The sequence below is a fragment of the Coptis chinensis genome, chromosome 6 (genome assembly GCF_015680905.1).
Source record: "Coptis chinensis isolate HL-2020 chromosome 6, ASM1568090v1, whole genome shotgun sequence".
Classification (NCBI taxonomy): domain Eukaryota; kingdom Viridiplantae; phylum Streptophyta; class Magnoliopsida; order Ranunculales; family Ranunculaceae; genus Coptis; species Coptis chinensis.
The window spans coordinates 2,680,201-2,702,130 of NC_141461.1; the positions used below are offsets into that span (position 1 = coordinate 2,680,201).

General features: G+C 38.1%; 4 protein-coding genes across 7 annotated transcripts; 1 reads left to right on the plus strand and 3 right to left on the minus strand.

The window, feature by feature from the left end:
* Positions 1-6,080: 6,080 nt before the first annotated feature.
* On the plus strand, positions 6,081-8,458 carry LOC147490710 (uncharacterized). 2 transcript variants are annotated; one of them, XM_086566378.1, is made up of 2 exons: positions 6,081-6,323; positions 6,423-8,458. In XM_086566378.1, exon 2 carries the CDS (start codon positions 6,593-6,595, stop codon positions 8,342-8,344), a length of 1,752 nt encoding a protein of 583 aa, XP_086422504.1. In that variant the 5' UTR covers positions 6,081-6,323; positions 6,423-6,592; the 3' UTR covers positions 8,345-8,458. The 2 variants fall into 2 exon arrangements, with proteins under 2 accessions (XP_086422504.1, XP_086422505.1); XM_086566379.1 differs by having other exon boundaries at positions 6,426-8,458.
* A 4,094-nt stretch (positions 8,459-12,552) lies between these two features.
* Positions 12,553-14,884, minus strand: LOC147490711 (uncharacterized). 3 transcript variants are annotated; one of them, XM_086566382.1, is made up of 3 exons: positions 13,718-14,884; positions 12,763-13,170; positions 12,553-12,593 (listed from the first exon to the last, which is right to left on the minus strand). In XM_086566382.1, the coding sequence occupies exons 1-3, from the start codon at positions 14,844-14,846 to the stop codon at positions 12,568-12,570; spliced, it is 1,563 nt and encodes a 520-aa protein (XP_086422508.1). In that variant the 5' UTR covers positions 14,847-14,884; the 3' UTR covers positions 12,553-12,567. The 3 variants fall into 3 exon arrangements, with proteins under 3 accessions (XP_086422508.1, XP_086422507.1, XP_086422509.1); XM_086566381.1 differs by lacking the exon at positions 12,553-12,593 and having other exon boundaries at positions 12,625-13,170; XM_086566383.1 differs by lacking the exon at positions 12,553-12,593 and having other exon boundaries at positions 12,863-13,150; positions 13,718-14,880.
* Positions 14,885-16,193: 1,309 nt separating this feature from the next.
* LOC147490712 (ATP-dependent DNA helicase PIF1-like) lies at positions 16,194-16,640 on the minus strand. Its single transcript, XM_086565481.1, has one exon. It carries the CDS (start codon positions 16,638-16,640, stop codon positions 16,194-16,196), a length of 447 nt encoding a protein of 148 aa, XP_086421607.1.
* A 1,945-nt stretch (positions 16,641-18,585) lies between these two features.
* On the minus strand, positions 18,586-21,506 carry LOC147490713 (uncharacterized). Its single transcript, XM_086565488.1, has 4 exons — positions 21,468-21,506; positions 21,196-21,276; positions 21,029-21,063; positions 18,586-19,984 (listed from the first exon to the last, which is right to left on the minus strand). The coding sequence occupies exons 1-4, from the start codon at positions 21,504-21,506 to the stop codon at positions 18,586-18,588; spliced, it is 1,554 nt and encodes a 517-aa protein (XP_086421614.1).
* Between the last annotated feature and the right edge of the window lie 424 nt (positions 21,507-21,930).

Below are 21,930 nucleotides of genomic sequence, written 5' to 3' on the forward strand. Positions count from 1 at the left end.
ATGAACCAGTTGCAATGTTCCAAAAACAACTAGCTCTAATCACCTTTCGCACCGCACAAAGTTGCTTCCACATGATGGAGTCATTGCTTCGAATTTTTGCATTGAGAAAACTTGTTGAATGGAAGTACTTGCCCTTCATCTGTTTCGCCCACATGGAATTTTGCTGTAGCAAATCCCAAGCTTTTTTGGCAAACAGTGCATAATTTTGAAGTTGTAGGTCTTTGATGCCAAGTCCTCCATTACCCTTGGCAGTACAAGCAAGCCTCCAAGAAAAATAATGCATCTTGCGTTCAGAAGGAGAGTGCCCCCAGAGAAAAGACCTTCTTATGACATCCATAGTGTCAACAATCTGTGCCGGTAGTAAAGTGCAAGGCATGGTGTGAGTCGGTATTGAAGATAAAACAGAGTTTACCAAGGTCAAACGGCCTGCTTTAGATAGAATCTTCGACTTCCAGCCAGCAAGCTTATTTTGAAAACGTTGGAGTAACGGAGCAAATTTATGAATGCGGCCTCTACCTGTAAGATTTGGTATTCCTAAATAAGTCGGCATACAGCTGGTGGAAGGCATTCTGAAGGATTTGCGGAGAAAATAAACAAGCCTCCTGTGGAGCTTCGGATGATGAAGAATCTGAGACTTGTCTCTGTTAATTGTCTGGCCAGAAACTCTGCAGTATTCTGATAACAAGTTGTTCAAATGAAGTTGCTCCGGCAGACCACATTTCCCAAAAACAAAGAGATCATCGGCATACATAAGGTGGGAAACAGCAGCACAATGTCTTGCAAGACGGCAGCCATGAATTAGACCTTGTCTTTGTAACTTCAGAAAATTCAAAGATAGAATCTCAGTGCATATAATGAATAGATACGGAGATAAAGGGTCTCCTTGCCTGAGACCCCTTGTTGGTTTGAAGAAACCATGAGCAGCTCCATTTAAGAGAATAGAGTAAGAAACTTTCTCCACACAAAACATAATGCGGTTAATCCAGTCAATAGGAAATCCAAATTTGGAAAGAACAATTCTAAGAAAAGACCATTCAAGTTTATCAAAAGCTTTTTGCATGTCAATCTTTAAAGCAAAGAACTTGGATTTCCTATTTCCACGACCTCTAATTTTATGATAAAACTCATTGGCTAGAAGAGCATTGTCATGGATACTTCTTTGTGGAAGAAAATCGGTTTGATAAGGGCTGATTATTTTCCTCAGAATAGGGCGTAACCTATTTACAATAATTTTTTAGATTAATTTGTACACTACATTAGTTAAGCTGATTGGGCGATAATGTTCAGGGGATGTAGGATGTGAAATTTTTGGGATTAAAGCAATGAAAGAATGATTGAGTTGTAGTGAAAAAGATCCTTGGGTAAAAAATCTGTTTACCGCATCACACACCTGTGGTCCGACGAGGTGCCAGAAATGATGGAAGAAAATTGCTTGAAAACCGTCAGGCCCTGGAGCTTTGAAAGGGTGCATTTGTTTTAAAGCAAACAAGATCTCCTTATTGTCAATTGGCTTCGCGAGACAAAGAAGATCCTCAGTGGACAAAACTGGTGTCTCTACATTTAGAATCTCCGAATCCAAAGACGGTTCAGAAGTTGTCATTAATGTTGCAAAGAATTCCGTCAATCTATCTCCAATCTAGCGCCTTTCAGTGAGTATTGCCCCTGTAGGGTCACTAATCCGGTGAATGAAAGATCTTTGCCGACGACATTTGACTAGAGCATGAAAATACTTGGTATTCAGGTCACCGAACTTGTACCAGTTAGAGCAAGATTTCGACCAGTGGAAATGAGTAGCTTTGTTGGACAAGAAGATCATTGTATCTTTGAATTTGAGTGTGCTCAACCGCCGAAACAAATCATCGTGGTCGGTTTGAGAAAGGATTTCATATTGAATCTGCTCAAGTCTATCTTTGTCGTCTTGCATTTTGGTGTCTAAGAGACCGAAAATATTCTTATTCCACCATTTGAGGTTCTTCGGCATTGCTTTAGCTTATTACACAAGGTAAAAGAGGAGAGCCGTAGTGTCAATTTCAAAGGCCATTTGAACTTGTTCAACGACTCTCTATCTTGTAACCACATGGCTTCAAAGCGGAAAGGTCTTGGAAGGTGATTTGATTCATTACAAACTTTGATGACCAAGAGCTTATGATCGAAGTCATAGACATATGATGGTAAACCTTTGTGTTAACAAAATGAAGAATCCAAGCAAAGCATTAACCGAGTTCTATCGAAGTCGTTCCCATATTCGCCGTCGTCCAACTTGTTTATTTGTCCATGTGAAAATGTTCCCAATGAAGCCCAAGTCGATCAATTCACGGCAAGACAATCATATCCGAAATGGTATGGCTTGTACAAAGTGGAAAGGCGACCACCCTCTTTCAGTCACGGGTTGTTACTTCATTAAAATCCCCATCACAATCCATTTTTCATCATTTTGTGGCTTTAGCAGAGGTAAGACAGCCCATTGCATCTTTTGAATTGCCAGTTTTGGATTTCCATATACACAAGACAAAACAAAACTCTCTTCCTTTCCATTCATAAATAAGTCGACATTACAATGGATAAACCAACTGTCAGCTCCCAACACTTCAACCTTCACAAAACTTTCCCACAACAACCACATACCACCTGACAAACCCATACTTGGCACCATATAAGAACGATAGTCACCCAATCTACGTATCATACTAGCAGCTTTATTTAGAATACTACATTTAGTTTCCATTACAAAAATCAACAAAGGCCTAAAAACAGAAATCTTCTTTTTAAGCTCCTCCAAAGTCGAGGAACGGCCACATCCTCGACAGTTCCAGCTGATGCAATTCATTGCTTGGGGTGGAGCTGCTTACGGGCAGCTGCCTTCACCATCTGGCTTCTCTTACGCCTGCTAGATAGGCACAAAGTATTACTATTTGAAGACATGGAGTTTTCACGATCCTCCATAATTACATGAAGAGGAGTCTTGCGTCGCTGCTCTCTGTCCATGTTAAAGCTATCCACCACTTCAGTCTGGACATGGGTAAAGTTTTCATCAGTATCAGCAGCTTTGCCTTGACTAATTTCTTGCCTTTTGCATTGATTCATCTGTTTCGCATTCTCGCCATCCAACTGCGTAGTAAGATCAACCAAAGGAACCACATTAGGATTAGATGGTTCTGTCTGTGATGAGCCTGCATAGAAAGTCTGTTGTGGAAGTGGATTAAACTGAATGGCAGGGAGTTGATGGTTAAAAACAAGTTGATCAGAAAAAATGACTTCAGAGTTGACAGGGTTGTCATTAATCATCCAGTCTTCATTAAAATACTGACATGTGCCCAGATTAGAGTCAGGGGTGTTTAATTCCATAATCATCGGTCCTTTACCTTTACCTTTACCTGATGGTCCTGGGTTGTAATCATCGTCATTTGGTCCTTTCATTGATGTATACAGCCCTTCTACATTAAATGAGTTCCTGGTGAGAAAAGGGTAATGTCCTCGAGGTGGTTCAGTTGGCGATATCACTGGAGATTCTTGGAGGGGGCGCTCAGCAATTGGTTTTGGGAAAATGCGGTTCTTGGCGTTGTAGAGTTCAAACTTCAAACCAGTTGAGGTGTATTGAGGTTCAGCACAGAAATCAGCATTGTTGTAATTGCAAGAGGCCTGAATATGTCCAATGAAGCCACACCGAAAGCAGAAAATTGGTAGATACTCATAGGCAAATTGGATCCATTCCGCTCCATTAATCGATTCTGGAAGCTTGAAACCAGGTGGAATGGGGTCGTTGACATCAAGCAACACCTTGACTCTTGTTAGTTCAGCCATTTCTTTATGCTTTGGGTATAGTTCTAAGTGCATCAGTTGGGTTGGTCCAAAACAACCAGATTCAAGTAGATTATTCTCAACTATTTCCTTGTCCTGAAAAATCTCAGGAAAGTTTAGTAATTGAACCCATATAAAGAACTTATTGAAATCAAGTTCCTTGGTTTCCTTCACATCTATCCAAGGTTCAATCTGCAAGATATGCTGCGACACAATCCAAGGTTGCCTTTTGAGGATCAGTTCCAGTTGGTGTTGGTTCTCAAGCCAGACCTGAAAAACTTCATTTCTATAAAGTTCCAGTTGATTGACACTTATATACAACTTGTAATATCTATTAACACTACTAAAGGGCTGTCCTTTACCGTGTTGTCATAGCTCCACGTCATCTTAACAAAAAAAAAGAGACAAAAAAAAAAGTATATTCATAACCGCAAAGCGTACCATTTCGCTCCCCGCTATTTTCTTCCCTCGCATAAAAAAAGATATTAAAAACCACAAAGCGTTTCGCTCACTCTCTATTTTCTTCCCTCGCAAAAAATTACATTAAAATCCGCATAGCGTACATTTCACTCATTTTCTATTTTCTTCCCCAAGCTTTGCAACAATTGAGTATAAAATGCTTGATCCCTCCCTCTTTCAATCCCTCACTGATTTCTAATCTGTTGTTTTTTCCAACCCCTTTTCCATCCCTTTATTTATCATTTACATCATACACAGACTCTAAATGATCAGGCACAAATGAATATTGTTACCAGGGAGGAGGCGAAAAAGTCGAGATTCCTTCGTCGAAGTATTCTTCGACAGAGATACAACAAGAGGAAGATTGAGTGTCTATGTAATAGGCACTTAAATAAAAGGTCCCGACCGATTTCTAAACGTTCTACGCCTAAGGTTTGTTTACATTCATGTACTGTTGTTTGTGCGGATGGCACGACTACAACAACCACAAGCCATACACATGGTTGCACCGTTGCAAATGATGGAGTTAGTGTGACTTTGTGAGATGAACAGTTTAATGGATGTTCACATAATAATGAAAGAGACACAGGTATGATTAATGGGTTATTTTCTTTTTTTAGTTATGGAGTTATGTATGGGTAACATAGATATGACTTAATTTTTTTAATTTCATTATAGGTCATCTGTTGGATACGCATTATTTGGGGCCAATGGAACATATCTGCGATCATTGTGGAGCATTTGCCTGGTATGAAGAAAGGAACCAGAAATCGAAATGGCCGCGTCATCCATCTTTTTCGATTTGTTGCCAAGCAGGAAAAGTCCAGTTACCTTTACTAAAAGACCCACCTCACTTTTTGGGTCAACTTTTAGAATACAGAGGAGGAAGAAGAACGCAGGAATTCAGGAGAAATATCCGCGCTTACAATATGATGTTTGCTTTTACATCAATGGGTGGGGAGGTAGATAGGAAGATAAATAAAGGCCGGGGACCCTATTCCTTTCGGCTAAAAGGTCATAATTATCATAGGCTTGGTACTTGAATACCGAGCGAAGGATATAAACCCAAGTTCGCACAGTTATACATCCATGATACGCAAAATGAGGTACAGAACAGGTTGAATTCACTCAGAAAGGATGACAGGGAGGACAACTTGGATCCTGAAATTGTTAAAGGTCTTATAAAGGTATTAGATGACAATAATCATCTTGCACGAACTTTTAGAATGGCACGAGACAGGTTTCAGCAATGTCATTTTTTAGATGTTAGTCTGCGGATTATTGGAAGTCGTAGTAGTAGGGATGCAAGGCAATATAAGCTGTCCAACAACCGATGCGAGGTTGCTGCTATTATGGTGGGCAACGGTTTGGAACACAACGACGGACGGGATATTATTGTTGATAGAAAGGATGCCGGCTTGAAAAGAATCAGTGTTTTGTATCCAAGTTTTATGGCTATGCAATATCCATTACTGTTTCCTTATGGGGAGGATGGGTTTATGGTCAAAATCCCTTATCGTGACACTGGTGGAGGAAGGACTACCAAGCGTCAAAGGGTCAGCATGAGAGAATTCTATGCGTATAGGATTCAGCAGAGGTATGAAGAAGGTCAGGCGTTGATCCGTGGAGGTCGGTTGTTTCAGCAGTATGTTGTAGATGCTTATGCTTGCATTGAAGAAGATCGCTTATTTTGGTATAAAGATAATCAATCCAAAGTCAGAGCAGAGCTATCTGATGGACTAATGGATCACGGTTGTTGCGAGGAGACACACAATTTATACATTGGGAAGAGAATTGTCTTGCCTTTCGACATTTCTGGTGGTCCACGATATAAGATCTGAAATTATCAGGATGCCATTGCTATTTGTAGATGGGCGGGCACACCAGATCTTTTATTACATTTACCTGCAATCCAAATTGGCGTGAAATAAGAGAGGGGTTGAAACGTATAGACGGACAGAAGGCAGAGGATAGGCCAGATGTTGTTGCACGCATTTTCAAGATGAAACTGGATGCACTCATGAAAGACTTAAAGCAGGGTTAGCGCTTTGGTCGGGTTCTTGCAGGTATATCATAGATTCTCGCACCGCGTTTTTTTTTTTGCTACACTCTCACTTCTTAAGGTAGCATACTATATTAACTATATAATTTTCCCCTCCCTGCAGCAGTTTACACAGTAGAATTTCAGAAGAGGGGACTGCCGCATGCGCACATCCTATTGTTTCTTCATCGTGATGATAAGCCAACTACCATTACCGATGTTGACAAAATAATTTCAGCAGAACTACCTGATAAGATAGCTGATCCAGTGGGATATGAACATGTTGTTCAGTTCATGATGCATGGGCCATGTGGATTATTGAAGAGTGATGCACCTTGCACAGTAAAAGGAAAATGTACTAAGCATTTTCCAAAGAAATTTTGCAGTGAAACTTCTTTTGATGATGCCGGTTTTGCTGCGTATAAAAGAAAAGACGATTTAAGAACAGCTACGAAGAGTGGGATTCAGTTGAGCAATGGTTTCGTAGTGCCCTATAATAGAGACTTGGTCGTAAAGTTTGATGCTCATATCAATGTAGAAATCTGCAACCGGGGGAGATCGGTTAAATATTTATTCAAGTACATAAACAAAGGCAGTGATAGGGCTACAGTTGTGGTTGAAGAGAATTTATCTAATGTCGAGCCAGCGGAACAATCTACCGTTCAAGAAGTGGATGAAATCAAAACTTATCTTGATTGTAGATATGTATCTGCTCACGAAGCATGTTGGCGGATATTTAATTTCCCGATTCAGTTCCGTGAACCGGCTGTAGAGAGACTTTCCTACCATTTAGAAGGTGAACATATGGTTATCTTCCGTGATAGAGACCACACAGTTGATGTAGTCAATAGGCCAAATGTCCAGAAAACTATGTTTACAGAGTGGCTGTATACAAACTCTTTGTATGAAGATGCTAGGGAACTCACGTATGTCGAATTTCCGATTAAATGGGTTTGGCACAAGGATGAAAAAATATGGACAAGAAGGGCAAGTGGGACAAAAATTGGAAGATTATATTATGCTCATCCAACATCCGGAGAAAGATTTTATCTCCGTTTGTTATTAAATGTTGTTAGAGGTCCACGGTGCTACGAAGATATTCGGACAGTAAATGGTGTCACATATCCTGCTTTTAAATCGGCATGCTTAGCTTTGGGATTGTTAGAAGATGATCAAGAATGGCGTGAAACTTTGGTCGAGGCGGGTTCTTGGTCTACAGGCAGTTCTTTACGTGAATTGTTTGTCACACTTTTGTTATTTTGTGAGGTCACAAATCCACTTGAACTTTGGAGTGGGCATTGGGAACTATTGTCTGATGATATTGTGCATAGAGAACAGAGGGAATCAAGGGATCTTACTTTGCAACTTAGTGAGGCTGAAATTAAAAATTTAGCATTGAGAGATATTGAAAGAATTCTGAGCGGCCATGGAAAAAAGCTGAAAGACTTCTGCATGCCATCGCCGGATTCTTCATCCTATCAACACCCGCGTAATAGTTTGTTGAGAGAGGAACTGTGTTTTGACAGAGATCTTCTTGCATCTGATTTTTCTAGGTTGCACAGTGGGCTTAATACTCACCAAAATATTATTTTCGATGTTGTCGTTGAAGCTGTTCATTCGAAAAAGGGAGAGGTTTTTTTTGTCTATGGGAGTGGAGGAACCGGCAAAACTTATTTGTGGAAGACAATAATATCAAGGTTACGTTCTGAAGGAGAAATAGTTCTGGTGGTGGCGTCCTCGGGGATAGCCGCTCTTTTATTACCTGGAGGAAGAACTGCACATTCAAGGTTTAAAATTCCAGTCATAGCTGATGATGATTCATGTTGCAACATTCCAGTTAAGTCACAATTAGCTCGCCTAATACAAAAAACTAGCCTCATAATATGGGATGAAGCTCCTTTAAACCATAGGAATTCTTTTGAGGCAGTTGATAGAACTTTAAGAGACTTGATGCGTGGAATAAATCCTAATTCAGAAAATAGGCTTTTTGGCGGGATACTTGATTGCTTTTGGAGGAGATTTCAGACAAGTTCTTCCTGTGGTTAGGGGTGGAACCCGAGAAACAATTGTTGGAGCATCAGTAAATAGATCATACATTTGGGAGCACTGCCGAGTTTATACATTAACCACTAATATGAGATTAAGAGATACCGAGATTGACAGTGTAACTGAATCGGGCAACAATAATATTATATATATAAAAACAAAAAAAAAATAATCATAGTATCTATACAGAACACAACAACAAAACAACAGGAAAAAAAAACACAGCCTGTACAGAGGGAAGCTATTTAAAAGAAGAATACTTCATATCGGTAGAGGTTGTACTATGTAAATTATGTAAAGAAAAAATAAGATAGCGAGTGCAGCATCTCCAACTTAAATCTATATATCATTAGAAAAGTGAAAACATAGCAAAACATAAAAATATTAGTAACTAAACAATTCATTATCACAATGATCATTATCATATTCATTAACGTAAAAACATGGCTTAATGTGACTTACAACACAATATCAAAGTTAACATCAAAGAAACAAATAAATTAGTTAATGAACCTAAAAATCAGTAAATGAAGAAAGAGAGAGAGCTACAAAAAAGGTAGTAAAGAAAGCAAGATGATGCCAACCTTGAAAATCCTTGCATCAACAAAAAAAAATAGCTCTTAGTGATATCACCGAAGCATGTGGTAAACTCAAGAAGATGCTCAGATTGGACTTAACTCCACAACAATGAGATAGCAACAATAATTCTCATCAAGAAGGATTGAGCTTAATGTAAAATCATTTCACTTGGTAACATATGTAACGTGTCGTTGACATATCATGATATTCATAATAAGAGGGTATTGTTGCTCACAACTCATGCCCAATAAAGAATTTATAAAGTGCATTAGCTACGAATTTAGAAAAAATATGCAAGAGGGAAAATTTTTCTTCTAAACAAACCAAGTTTGCATTACAATAATAGAAGTTTGCATTACCCGTCCAAATGAACTTGAGATTGGTGAGTAACTGGCTCAGACTCATTATCAAAGTGAATTTTCTCCATTGGCGAATGTGTGTTTGAATAAGATTGTGCATCAAGAGTAGGGGAGTCCTACTCATATATTCGACCTTTTCATTTTTTAGCCGGAGTAACTATAAAGATGACTTAGGTTCAGTAATTTTGGAAGCATCCTTAAAAAATTGACTCAACACTCCAAACCTACCTAAAACTTTAGAGTTTGTTCAAAGTCTTACTTCCGGTATGGTTTAGTATTTATTACCTATAAACCCCATCAAAAATAATAAAATAAAATCCATCAAAACAGGAGGAAAAACCTAAATCTTATTGAAAGCAATCAAGTCAGTTCCTACACAATTCAATTAGTTGCACTTATTGCTAATGGACGACCAGTTCAATTAATCGCAATTATTGTTAGTGGATGAAGAGATAATAGTAGAAATTAATAATTAAAAAAAAAAAACATGAAATTGAATGAGGTAGGGAAAGAAAAGCACCTCACATTCTCACAATCGTCGAAAAAGAAACATTTTTGTAGAGAAAGAGAGATAGAGGGAGAGGTGACGAATTTATAAAATATTCAATAATAACTTAAGAAGCTTGAGTCGAGAAAGAAACGGGGGTGACGAAGAGAGAGACTAAACAATAAATAAATAAAAAAATTATAGACACAATGAGATAGGGCGGAGAGATCGTAGCTTGAGCAGAGAGTAAGGGTGGGAGACGAAGAGGGAGAAAGGAAAAATTGATAATTCGAGAAGCTATGATAATTAACGCAATTTACGATCTCTCCCCTATTACAGATGCTATTTACTAAAATGCCACCGTGACAAACACACACTGCACTATTGCTCGCTCGCTCACACCCAAGCTTTTTCTTTATAGTAAAGATAATGCAATAACTAAACCACGTATATAAGATAAGGATTTGTTGTGTCACTAAAAAAGTTTCTTATCTATAACCAATTTCAAGATGAAAATTATAGAACAATAAATGGGAAAATCAACCTTACACTGAGTACGTCTATGACCACCACCACGAACTTCGTTGCTAAGAAAGCATGCCTTGCGACTTAACAACAACTCTCTAAAACTACCAATCTGGAGGTCATTCGTTCAACACTTCAACACCACACCTGCTAATAAATGTTTTGCACTTTTCCAGTTAATTAAATATCATCAACAAAGATGACACATGTTTCCGGTGCAATCAAAACATGCACAATCACGATGCTCAAATTCACAAACAAATTATCAAAACCTATTACTAATTGAAAACTGTATATACACTTGAGATGGTACATTTGCTAGTTGAAAATATTGGACTTGTCATAGTTTCTACTATCTACATTTTTCCTTTTCCTTTCTACTTCATTAATAGAATAAACACTTATCTACCCAAAAAAAGAACCTTGCTCCCAATCCCATCTACGACCTGAATAATTTCAATTTGACTTATTTATAAAACCTTCACAGGCAAAACACCACTTTTCAATCCCAACGGTGTTTGCATACAAAAACAATGACCCTCCACTCTCAATGCTAAGAAACTTGAAATATGTCAAATCTATATAACTAATACCATTTTCCTAAATACATACTAAATAAAATAAAATAAAACAAATAAAAATACTTTTAGCAGATAGTCTTTTCAATGAACCTTAAACAAATATAACTATCCACCTCTGATATTAATATCAAATACGCTTCAAAGTCATTCAAAACATTACAACAATTTTGTTCAGACTTCAGAAATCCAAAAGTTTATTTAAAGGCTAATAATGGAAGAATGCGTATAGGACGTTACATTATTGGAAATATATCGTGTGGCACTTGCTTAAAAAATAATAATAATAATAATTGATCTTAATCAGCCTATGCACATCACACGATGCTAATGACAAAATGCAAATACATAGAAGACTAAGAATCCATCACAATTGAGCATGAGAATTTGCAATTTATGTCCATTGTCGATATAACATGGTGAAGTATAAATCCCATAATCTGATATACATATATAGTTTTATCACTTTTCTTGTTTTCTTCGAAGGGCCATGCCATCAAAGGGATCCTTTTATCATAATAGGAAGCTTAAGATTAAGCAATACATATATATTGCATACCTCTATGAAAGTCATAGTAGCGTACATACTTATGTCATACATGAACTCTCTATTTGCAAAATCCACAAATATTAAGTAGAAAGTGATCTTACTCATAGTAAGTTTGTTCATCCACAACGATATGCCTGCTTTCACCTATTGTGTTGTTGTCAAAAAACCTTCATCCACAAACTCAGTACGAAACTATCGTTGATAACTTTCTTCGAACAATTCATATGCAGCGCAAAATTTTAATTTACCCCCATTCTAATAACAAATTAGTAAAACCATGTATGTTTTCCCAGCCCAAAAAAAAAAGACAATTGATAAAAGCACGAAACCAAGATAAACAATCTACTTACCTTCTCCACAAGGAGAGTTCTTGGCTGTGATTTTCAGAACTTTGGTGGGTATTCTGACCGATCCTTTCACCTTCAGAGTTCTAGTCTTTGCACCAAACATACATAAGATCAGTACACACTTTCTTGAGATTGTTGACATTTTTAGAAGAAAAAGATCCTAATACGATATACTCGTCCTCATAAGCTTCTACCTACGCACTCATTGCCATTGACCCATTGTCACCATTATAATTTAAATTGTCTCACGAAAATATGGATAAAGAAGTGCAAAAATTGGATTTAGTTGCCTTTAATATTGATTGGAACCTCTCTAATCAAAACGAAAAACTATTGTAAAGAGAGAATGGGGAGACAGAGCATCCGTTCCTCCGGTTTAAGAGGGTCGGAGACGAATAATCGAGAACTACGGAGACAATCTTTTTTTTTAGATGGTGAAAAGACCAACATATCCCCACAATAGATACTGAAAAGACGATTTTACCCCTGTGACGTACGTGAAAATTACTGTTCATCGACCCCCATATTTTTCTATAAAACACTAAAAGGAGCAGTCATCTTCTCCGTTGGAACACCCATCAATATTGTCATATAGAGTTTTAGCTCCTTATTGCCCTCCAAAACGCTGACGTGGCCTGGGTTTTAAAGGCCTGCATTGGTGATGCCCTTTAGTTAGATTTCTAGTTGAAGTTACTAAAAGCTAAACATAACATACATACCAGAATAGAAACGGTTTTGCCGAGGGATTTGAAGAAGACTCCAGAAGGAAGTTGGACAAGAAAATGCCCACTGATTTTGTTAAACACTTGGGCTTACTGAGAGGTCTGAAACAACCACCCGATATACTGTGGTTAATGACATTAAATTGTCGATATATATGTCACCTATTTTCCTTTTTTCTGTTTTATATATCGGGATATTTCAGTTAGTACTATTTTTTTTGGAAAGAAAATATATCAAGAACCACAGGCACCAAGTTTGGATCTGACATACAATTTGGAAGATCCCCTCTGCCCTGCTGATGACACATCCAGCTTGCTAGAGAGTGGGCATTCCCATTAAAATATCTGCTTGGAGTGCTTGCCCATCTATATCTACTGAAACTAAAACTCATACATCGAGATATAATAGAGCTCCTAAGAGCTATCATAGTCCAATTACATTCAGGCTCATTGATTGCCTTGATAACCTCCAAAAAATCTCTTTCAAATGCAAACTCTCTACCTTGTAAATGTTCACCTATCTTTACTGCCACCTCTGGTACTTGTATCTCGGCTTCCATAGCTTTGCTTGCCTTGAACCTCCAGAGTGCTGCTCCTACTATGTCTCCTTCACTGTTCCAGGCAATGCTTCCCGCTCCGCTCCAGCCCATCCAGTTTCTCTGTAAAGGCAGCATCAAACCTAATTATAATACACTCATTAGGAAAAATTGGAAAAAGGTTATCCAGATTTATATGTCTAAAGATAGATAGAAAGCTAGTGTAAGGAGCATCTTCTCTGAATGCTTGGTAGCATTTGTCTGCCTCACTTGACCTGGTTATCACCGCGCTGGACTTATGGTACAATTAGATACGAGATAACATTACAACAAATAATACAAGCACTATCGAATCCAGGATATTCATTGTGATCAAACCATTTTCCATGTTAAAAGGACACTCATATTCGCCAAACAATAAACCACAACTATGAGAACTAGTAATTTTACAATAAAATTAATTAACGAAAATAAAACTGCAAGCAAATTAAATAAATAAAACAAATGTGTGCTTCTTGTGCTCATAAAACAAAGTACATAATTGACAAACAAAGCATAGTGTTGGCGTTTTAATCTCAATTCACGCCCAACACTCCTCAATGACATTGACTTTCTGAAACTCGAATCTGATGTCCCTCAAACATTAAACCACAAAAAGAGGGAATGCTAATTATATAGATCGAAACTGACCTTGGTACAACTTCAAAAGTTCAGGAGCTCTGTCCTCATACTTGGCCACATATTTCTGGATGAACTTGGCATCAGTCAGAAGTAGTGCACTAGTGAGCATTCTGTCTTTCTCCAGTAAGCTTTTCGAGATCAGAAACTCAATAACATTCAACCTCGGAATAATCCGCTTATACAAGCTAAGACTGAGTACGTTTGGGTTTTTGGCAAGAAGTTCAGCCTCCCAATTCTTTCGGTTCATGAAAAAATCTAATCCGATCCTAAGCTTTTCCTCTGAAATAGCTATGTGTCTAATCGCCAAACGAATTTCTTCATCTGACCAGCCAAAACTTCTAAAAATTCCCATTTTCGCTTCTCGCTTAGCCTTACACGCACTTGACACTTCACGAACAGCATAGACGAACATCTTGCCAGAAGGATCAAAACCCATTTCAAGAACTTCTTTGACCAAGTCACTAAAATTATCATTTCCTTGCGAACATGCTCGATGTCCAATCAAGATTAGTTTGGAGATACTAGAATCTGGTACACCAAGATCACGCAAGATCTGAACTTTGGGCACCAAATGTTTCTGAGGATCCAAACGAAGAAACCCAACACTACCCCCTTTGATTATTGCTGAAACGAGATTCTCTTCTCTTGGAAGTAACGTCTTGAGCAGTTGGAAATACGGGATGATCGTGTTTTCTAAACTGGAATGAAAAACGTTATAGCATTTTGTAAGGAATTGACATAAGTCAGTGTCGGAAAAACCAATCTGTTTGAGATATTGAAGTTTGGGTTCAAGGGTTTGGTCTGGATTGGACAACAGAACCACAGGGAATTTACTGATCATAAATGTGATTTGAGCATTGGTAAATTCATATTTTTGGAAGAGCTTCAAAACTGAGTCAGGATTAGTTGTGCTCTCAAAGTGAACTATTTTAGCAGCTTTAAGAGCTGCTTCAGTGGAGAGACCACACGAGTTTTCAAGATAAGAAACTGTGAACGAGGATGAACAATCATTTTCAGTACACTTTGAGAATGGTTTGGAGAATGGGTTTTGTATATAAACGAATCGGGTATTCAGGTTTCTACCTCTATTGGCTTGAAAGAGCAATTTTCTACAAACAACTAAACAAGACATTGACATACTATGAAGGGGGGACAAAGATGGAGGTGTTATATTTCTACTTAAAAGTTACTAATAAATAACCGTACTAGTATACTGCGTGGGGCGTGAGCGTAGTATATCATTTATTTGGTTCTCTTTTTTTATTTTTAACAATAATTATATTTATTTATTTATTTCTACGACTTGCCCTCGATTTCTATCTATCTCGCACTAATAAGCGGAGTTGTATTATTATATACATTCCCACGTTAGCCTCACTAACAATTTCTTGACATTTTAATCCCAAGATAAAAAAATTGTTTTTTTCCCAAACAAGTTAATCTGTGAAACAGTACTGTGGGTTGTGTGTGATTGCATTTTTACTTGTGCAAGATTAATATAGTTTCCTACGACTTCTAGGAAATTGTAAGAAAATGTTACAACTGAAGATGCTCTTAGGAAATAACAACTTTTAAAACCATAGAATGACTAATGCACTATTCCAGCTAAGCAATAGGGTCTGCAGTCTATGCCGACAAAAACATATCAAGCACATCTAGCTAGTACATAGTTGCAAAGGAAAAAAAACATGTTGCAAGTACAACCATTTCTACAAATTGAAGAAGAAAGTTCAATCAAAGGTTTACTTCAAAGTGCACATACGCATGAATGTTTATGGATCATAATCAATATCAAGGCCGAAAACCAAACACAATATTGAGACAATTTTATTGATAGATAAAACTCAGTCAAAGAAATCCATGATCAACACCTTCTGAAGATCCAATAATACATCAAAGACAATTAAAACACTCAACATTGAACTACAAATATAAATGTCATACAAAATTGAGCATCAAAGAGGCCAAAACGATGCCGACGCTAACTAAGTTTGACATTACAACTTAAGGAAAACAAACTCTTCAATGAAAATTTCGACAGAGCCTCTTTTGTATTTTCAATATTAAATCATAAAAAACCTGTCATATGACCAGAAGAACCAAAATAACAACATCCCAAAGGTTCTAAACTACTATACATATAACAAGTTACACAGTTATTTACTTTACAAACTACTCAACTCAACTCAAAAGACACAGAGAGAGGGGCTAGCAAAAGTCCAAACAACTATAATATAAAAGGTAGTAGTTGAAGTGACAAAATCCATTTGCAGCAACCATCAAAAAATGTCCTCCTATACATAAATCCAAACAACAAAATTAAGCATGATAACGACAGTAGATATTCATTTATGATAAATATATAATATATTGATGAAGTGAATTTGCAAACAATATAAATAGAAATTAAGGTAGAAAGATGAATACTACATACCGAGATAAAAACAAGAAAATAACATTTCAACTATAAGATTTTCCTAGAACATCAAATGGTTGAAGCAGACAAGTGCAACAAACGATTCTCCTCTTGCAATCGGCCTCTAAGACCAACACATTTTCCAATCTTTTGAAGTCTTTCCAAAGAGAACATAGGGCAAAATGCCAGATCACACAACTTTCTTGTGCGAGACAATGCAACAAAAGTCAAACCGAGGCTTTCCCTTTCACCAATATCTACCACAGCCCCATCAAGAGTGAGGCCTTGACTCTTGTGAATTGTTATCGCCCAACATAGTACTAGGGGAACCTGAATGCGCTGGCATGAAGCATTACCTGACTTCCAATTTGATGTGTGTGGAGTAATAGGTATTGTATTAGAATCTGGACGGAACCTAGCACCACGATAGTGGTCGAAGTCAACCATAACAGCAAGAGGTATATCTTCTGGTGATTTGCAGCCATTTCCGTAAACAATATCTACAACAGTGCCCATTGCACCATTAACTAGCCCATTTGTGGTGCCAATGTTTGAACGAAGCATAACACGTGCACCAAGTGATAGACACAGAACTTTCTCCAAGCCTTTGCATCATCTGACGAAGCCTTGGTAGCGGTCTCACAATTATTTAGTGATACAATTCGAGCAACTGGTTTACCAAGCTCAATCAGTCGGGTGAGATTATAATCATGTGCAGGCTATTTGGTAGGAAAAAGACGCAAAGCATCTTTGAAGGTGTTAACCTCATCCATATTAAGCGAGGAAATATCCCGAGTTAGAAATAATTGCCAATCACTGACGGTTGAAGTTCCATTACTTAGTCTGAACAGTGTTTCTCGAAATGATGCTTGGTCATCCCCTGCTTGTCGAAATATATGTGATAACCGAACACATTTATCAAAACTAGAATACACAATTCCACCATGTTGTTTTTGAATAGACCCACCTTGGACATATAATGCACTGTCACATACAGGAGGTAATTGACGCATATCACCAACGAGGATAATAGATACATCACCAAATGGCTCGTTCTTTGCAAAAATATATCGACAACGCCGGTCAATATTTGCAAGCATACTTCTTCTGACCATGCTGTACTCATCGATAATGATAAGTTTGGTGTCTTTAAAGTCTTCTTGCATACGTTGACATTGATCACCTTCAATATTTTTGGAAGTTTCTTTCACACCTTTCTGTTCCACAGTGAAAGATGACACGCACTGCTTTGTTTGTTCTGAAAATTGCAGTAATTGAATACACAGTTACATTTATGAGTGTGGACTTTCCTGTGCCTGCTCCCCCACAAACAATTAACCGAATACATGCTCCAGCTTGTAGTGCTCTAACTACCATATCATGAGCCAGTCTTTGTTCATTAGATAAATCATGATTTGGTACAACGGTTTGAGGTTCATGATTTAGTTCATTGCCACCACGCAGAGCATGGACAAATTTTCTATCAATTTCTATATTTGGATATCGATGTAAACCATCAGCCCAATTGTGTGAAATGTCGAAGTCTCTTCTTCCTAATTCCACAATTTCCCCAGGGACAAACATGGGCCCCATTGCTGCTGCCATCATCCACTCATCCCGAAGTAAGTCTTCAGTACCAACCTCTACCTCAATACCATCTTCAAGCTCGTCATCTATCGGTTCTGGAAGAATAATCCCATAAGTGATTTCGAATCCCAAGTCATAGTATCTTTCAGACCACAAGGGAAATTCTCCCCGAGCTTCTTCGAGAGTTCGATAATGGTGATGAATTAAGACTTGTTGACGACAAAATGATTCCCATTTTTCAGTGTTTGGTAGGATGTCACCGTCTAGCTCCGGAACCAAACGCACAACCGCTAACGTCTCACTTCGAAGTGTGCCAAACATGCCGCTTGAAATAATGTCTTTTGCCATATTGAGGGAGGGAAATATTTTCATAACAAAAAGGTCGTTGCAGATATCTTCCTACAAAGGTTGGATCTGTTCCAACAATTTCATTCTCGTCGGCCACTCTTCAACGGCGTACAATTGATGCTAGCATGCTCTTTTCGCTAACATTTAAGAGTACAAACTTTCTGGATGATCGGGTCAATGGGTACCCCATTAGCAAGTGACATACTTCCTGGGCAGAGATATCTCTTTCAGAGACACTTTTCATAAGTAGCCGCTTGAAAGCAGATCTTGCATTTTGACAGGGTCGATGAAAATCTTCAACAATATCTTGAAGAGTATCTCCAAACTTTTGAAGTCGGGTTCAGATTTAGCAAACAGATTTAGCAATGTAATTGACAACAGATTGCACTGAAAGGACATGCGACCAATCAATGTTTGCACGCCAGGTCTGCAAAATCTTTCGATTGTGGGAACAGACTAGTTCATCATTTCGGCGGCCGAGGAAACGATACATGTTACTGTTGGGAGGCTCTTCTACAATCTTCGACTAACCAATTACATCAAATGGGTATCTAAAGCGACATACCATTTGTTTGGTTGCTTTGTGTAAGCGCAAACAATGACTCCCACATATAGAGTGTCGCATGACCCAATTGACCAATGAAACATAGTCATATTCGTTTGTATCAAGTTGTAAATCGAGTGGCAAAGTGCGTGCACAAGGATGTTCTTGGAGATTTCTAGACATGCTTAGGTCTGGGTTCACAGTGCAAACAAGTCTATCAAAATAATCAATAACATTAGATCTATCGATAGCACTTGTAGCAATCTTAGTAACATCTGGAGCATCATCTGCTAGCCAAAGAAATCCATGAACATGACCACTACCACGATTTTGCCACTCAAACCGGTACCAATGATCAACCACAGAGAACTCATATCGTAAGTAATCCCGAAAGAAGAATTCCACTCTTACCTGAATGAACCAAGCGACAACATTTGGGTTATCATTAATTAACTTTGTGCGTCCCCTTCTTTTATCTAAAGGAGACATCCTTTCAAGATCATTAGAAGGATCTAAAATACGAAACAGTTCTGGCCATTGCATGTCAGCAGCGCTGAGTGTGAAGAAGATGGTTGGTGCACCTAACTGTTTAACCATGGCAGTCAGCTTTTTCAATCTTGTATACCAATAAGACCGAGTACCATGAATGTTGTTAGCAAAGTAAGAGACACGATTAGCTAATTGCTTGTCACCGGACGAAATCATATTTCGAATTTCCTCAATTGACAACTCAAAGATCCCCGGATTCTTCCTCACAAAAACATCACCTAAAGAAAGTGTCTGCCACCTTGAAAGAGAGTTCCAAGCAAAGTAGCGGAATCTCGTATCTCTAGCAAATCGGCCATCATGATATTTCATCAAAAACTGGAAGTACAACAATGGATTGACTTTCCGCTGGCGAGCTTGTCGTAGATCATCATCACCGTAAGGAAACAAAGTTGGAAATGCCATAACAATATATCCTGTGGTTGAAAACTCATCAATGATGTGAGTTGTTAAAGGCATATGAACATTAGTTTGATCTACATTTTGTACCATAAATGCCCTCTGGAGACGTGCTTGTTGATTGGGTTGTGCCGCAATAGAAATAGTTCCAACAGCATGAAACTCATCAATGTGCAAATCCTGGTTATACAAGTCAGGTAGCCCGTCATCGTCATCGGCTTCCCTAGGTATGGCAAAAACTTCGTTGTCGATATCTTCCACAGGTCGGGACATATGTGGTAGGTCATCAGGTTGTCCATCTACAGGTAGTCCTTCGATAGTTCCATCATCAATAATTATATTATTATAGTACCGATGATAAGTTTTCAACCAAACCAAGGCTGTGCGTACAAATTCTCGCCGAACACGGAATTCCTTGCTTGCATGTGGCCCCCCTCTATTAACGACAAGAATTGCAGACAAATCAGCGGGCTTGAATGGAAGAACAGTGGCAATCACTACACCAAAACAGCTTTTTTGTGACGCCTATTTGGCATCATAAATAATATTTGTGACGCCAAATAGGCGTCACAATTTAGGCGTCTCAATTTGTGTCACAAAAATTTATGACGACATATTGGCGTCAGTAATTTGTGACGGCATTTTGGCGTCAGTAATTTTGTGACGGTATTTTGAATTTGTGACGGCATTTTGGCGTCAGTAATTTTGTGAGGGTATTTTGAATTTGTGATGACATTATGGCGTCACTAATCATATTTTCGTTTTGCTTTTTAAAAAAACATAATAATGCACCTGCTGCCATATATTTAGAAACTACTTGCAAATGCTATAATCACTACTATACAATTGTTTCCATTCATCCATCCACATCGATTACCACACAAATAAAAGAATAAATCTTGTATTAAAAATATTTAATATATATAACATTGTATTCTCAACAAACAATATAATTGTAACCTTGCTACATACGTAGTCCCACATAATAAATTTCATTCAACAATTGTATTAACACGCCTACACTTACAAAGAACCAGTTCTAACACTTACAAAAAACCAGTGGACAACGACTTATAAAACGACAAGAAAGACCAGCCCACCATAGTTTGTCTTCATAGCCTTCCTTTGAACTTCTCTCAGCCAAGCTTAATGCAGGCTCACTGCAGATTCTAACATTGAAGAATTGACTATATACATACTGCCTTGTAACAAACTTGAATTGCAGAAGAAGCTTTACAGATCAAAGCTTCTCTCCTTTACGATTGAAGACTGCATCAAAATATCAAGCTTTTTCGCATAAGTGGGCAGAGACCAACCGTTTTACCTTATTTGCATCGAAAAGCCCTGGATTTGTAAGACGGGTAATCTGGGTCAAGAGAGAAGAAAGAACAATGAATATGAATAGTAATGAAATGATCAATAAGGGCTAGTACATAAAAATAGAAAACAGACTTAGTATGAAGCCAACATAAGAATATACCTGATTTTGAGATCTGAATGGATATCAAATGCAGGCTGCAAAACGAAGATGAACAAAAATATTAGTCTTCAAATCTAAATATTTCAAAATTAAAGCATTGCTCTAATGTCAGGAGAAAAGGATTGTTTATAGAATTTGGCAATGACAGCACGTACCTAAGGAAAAACAAAATCATGGTAAGCATCTCGTAAAGATGGTACAAGAACCACTCGAGCAACATAACCCATATATTCAGCATAATCTTGTAACTGAATCAGGCAAAAGAATAACGTGAAAGAATGCAAAACAGCTTCCATCCGAGAGTTTAAAAAAATTGTAAGACTTTGTAAGTCTAAACCTGCTTTGCCCTAACTAAGGCACAGTACACAATATGATACTTGTAACAAAAAAATCTAAACTTTAAGCAACAGTAGCTATTTAATGATAATAAGAGGATTACCATCAAGCCTTTCAACCGCTTTCTAAGAGTCTTCACCATACTTGTACCGAACAAACGCAAGTCCACGTGAATCTCCAGTCCTAATTCTCATGAAAAACAAAATTAAATTAACAACAAATTTATGGATTAACAACTGCCACACCCCTACAAGAAGATTAAATTAAAACTCATATTACAGGTTATAAAGTCAACATGTTTAGCAGGTCCATGGTAGCCGCAGGCAGCAACAACAACACCCAGCAGCAGGCACGCACTCCATCCAACAGTAACAACACCCAGCAGCAGCAGTAACACACACTCCATCCAGCAGCAACAACACCACACCGCACAACACCACACTCATACACTACCACCTGCACACACTCACACACTACCACCTGCACACACTCTCACATACACCACACTGCCAACTAGGGCAGGGAATCGGGTCGGGTAGATCCGAATTCGACCCGACCCGATTACC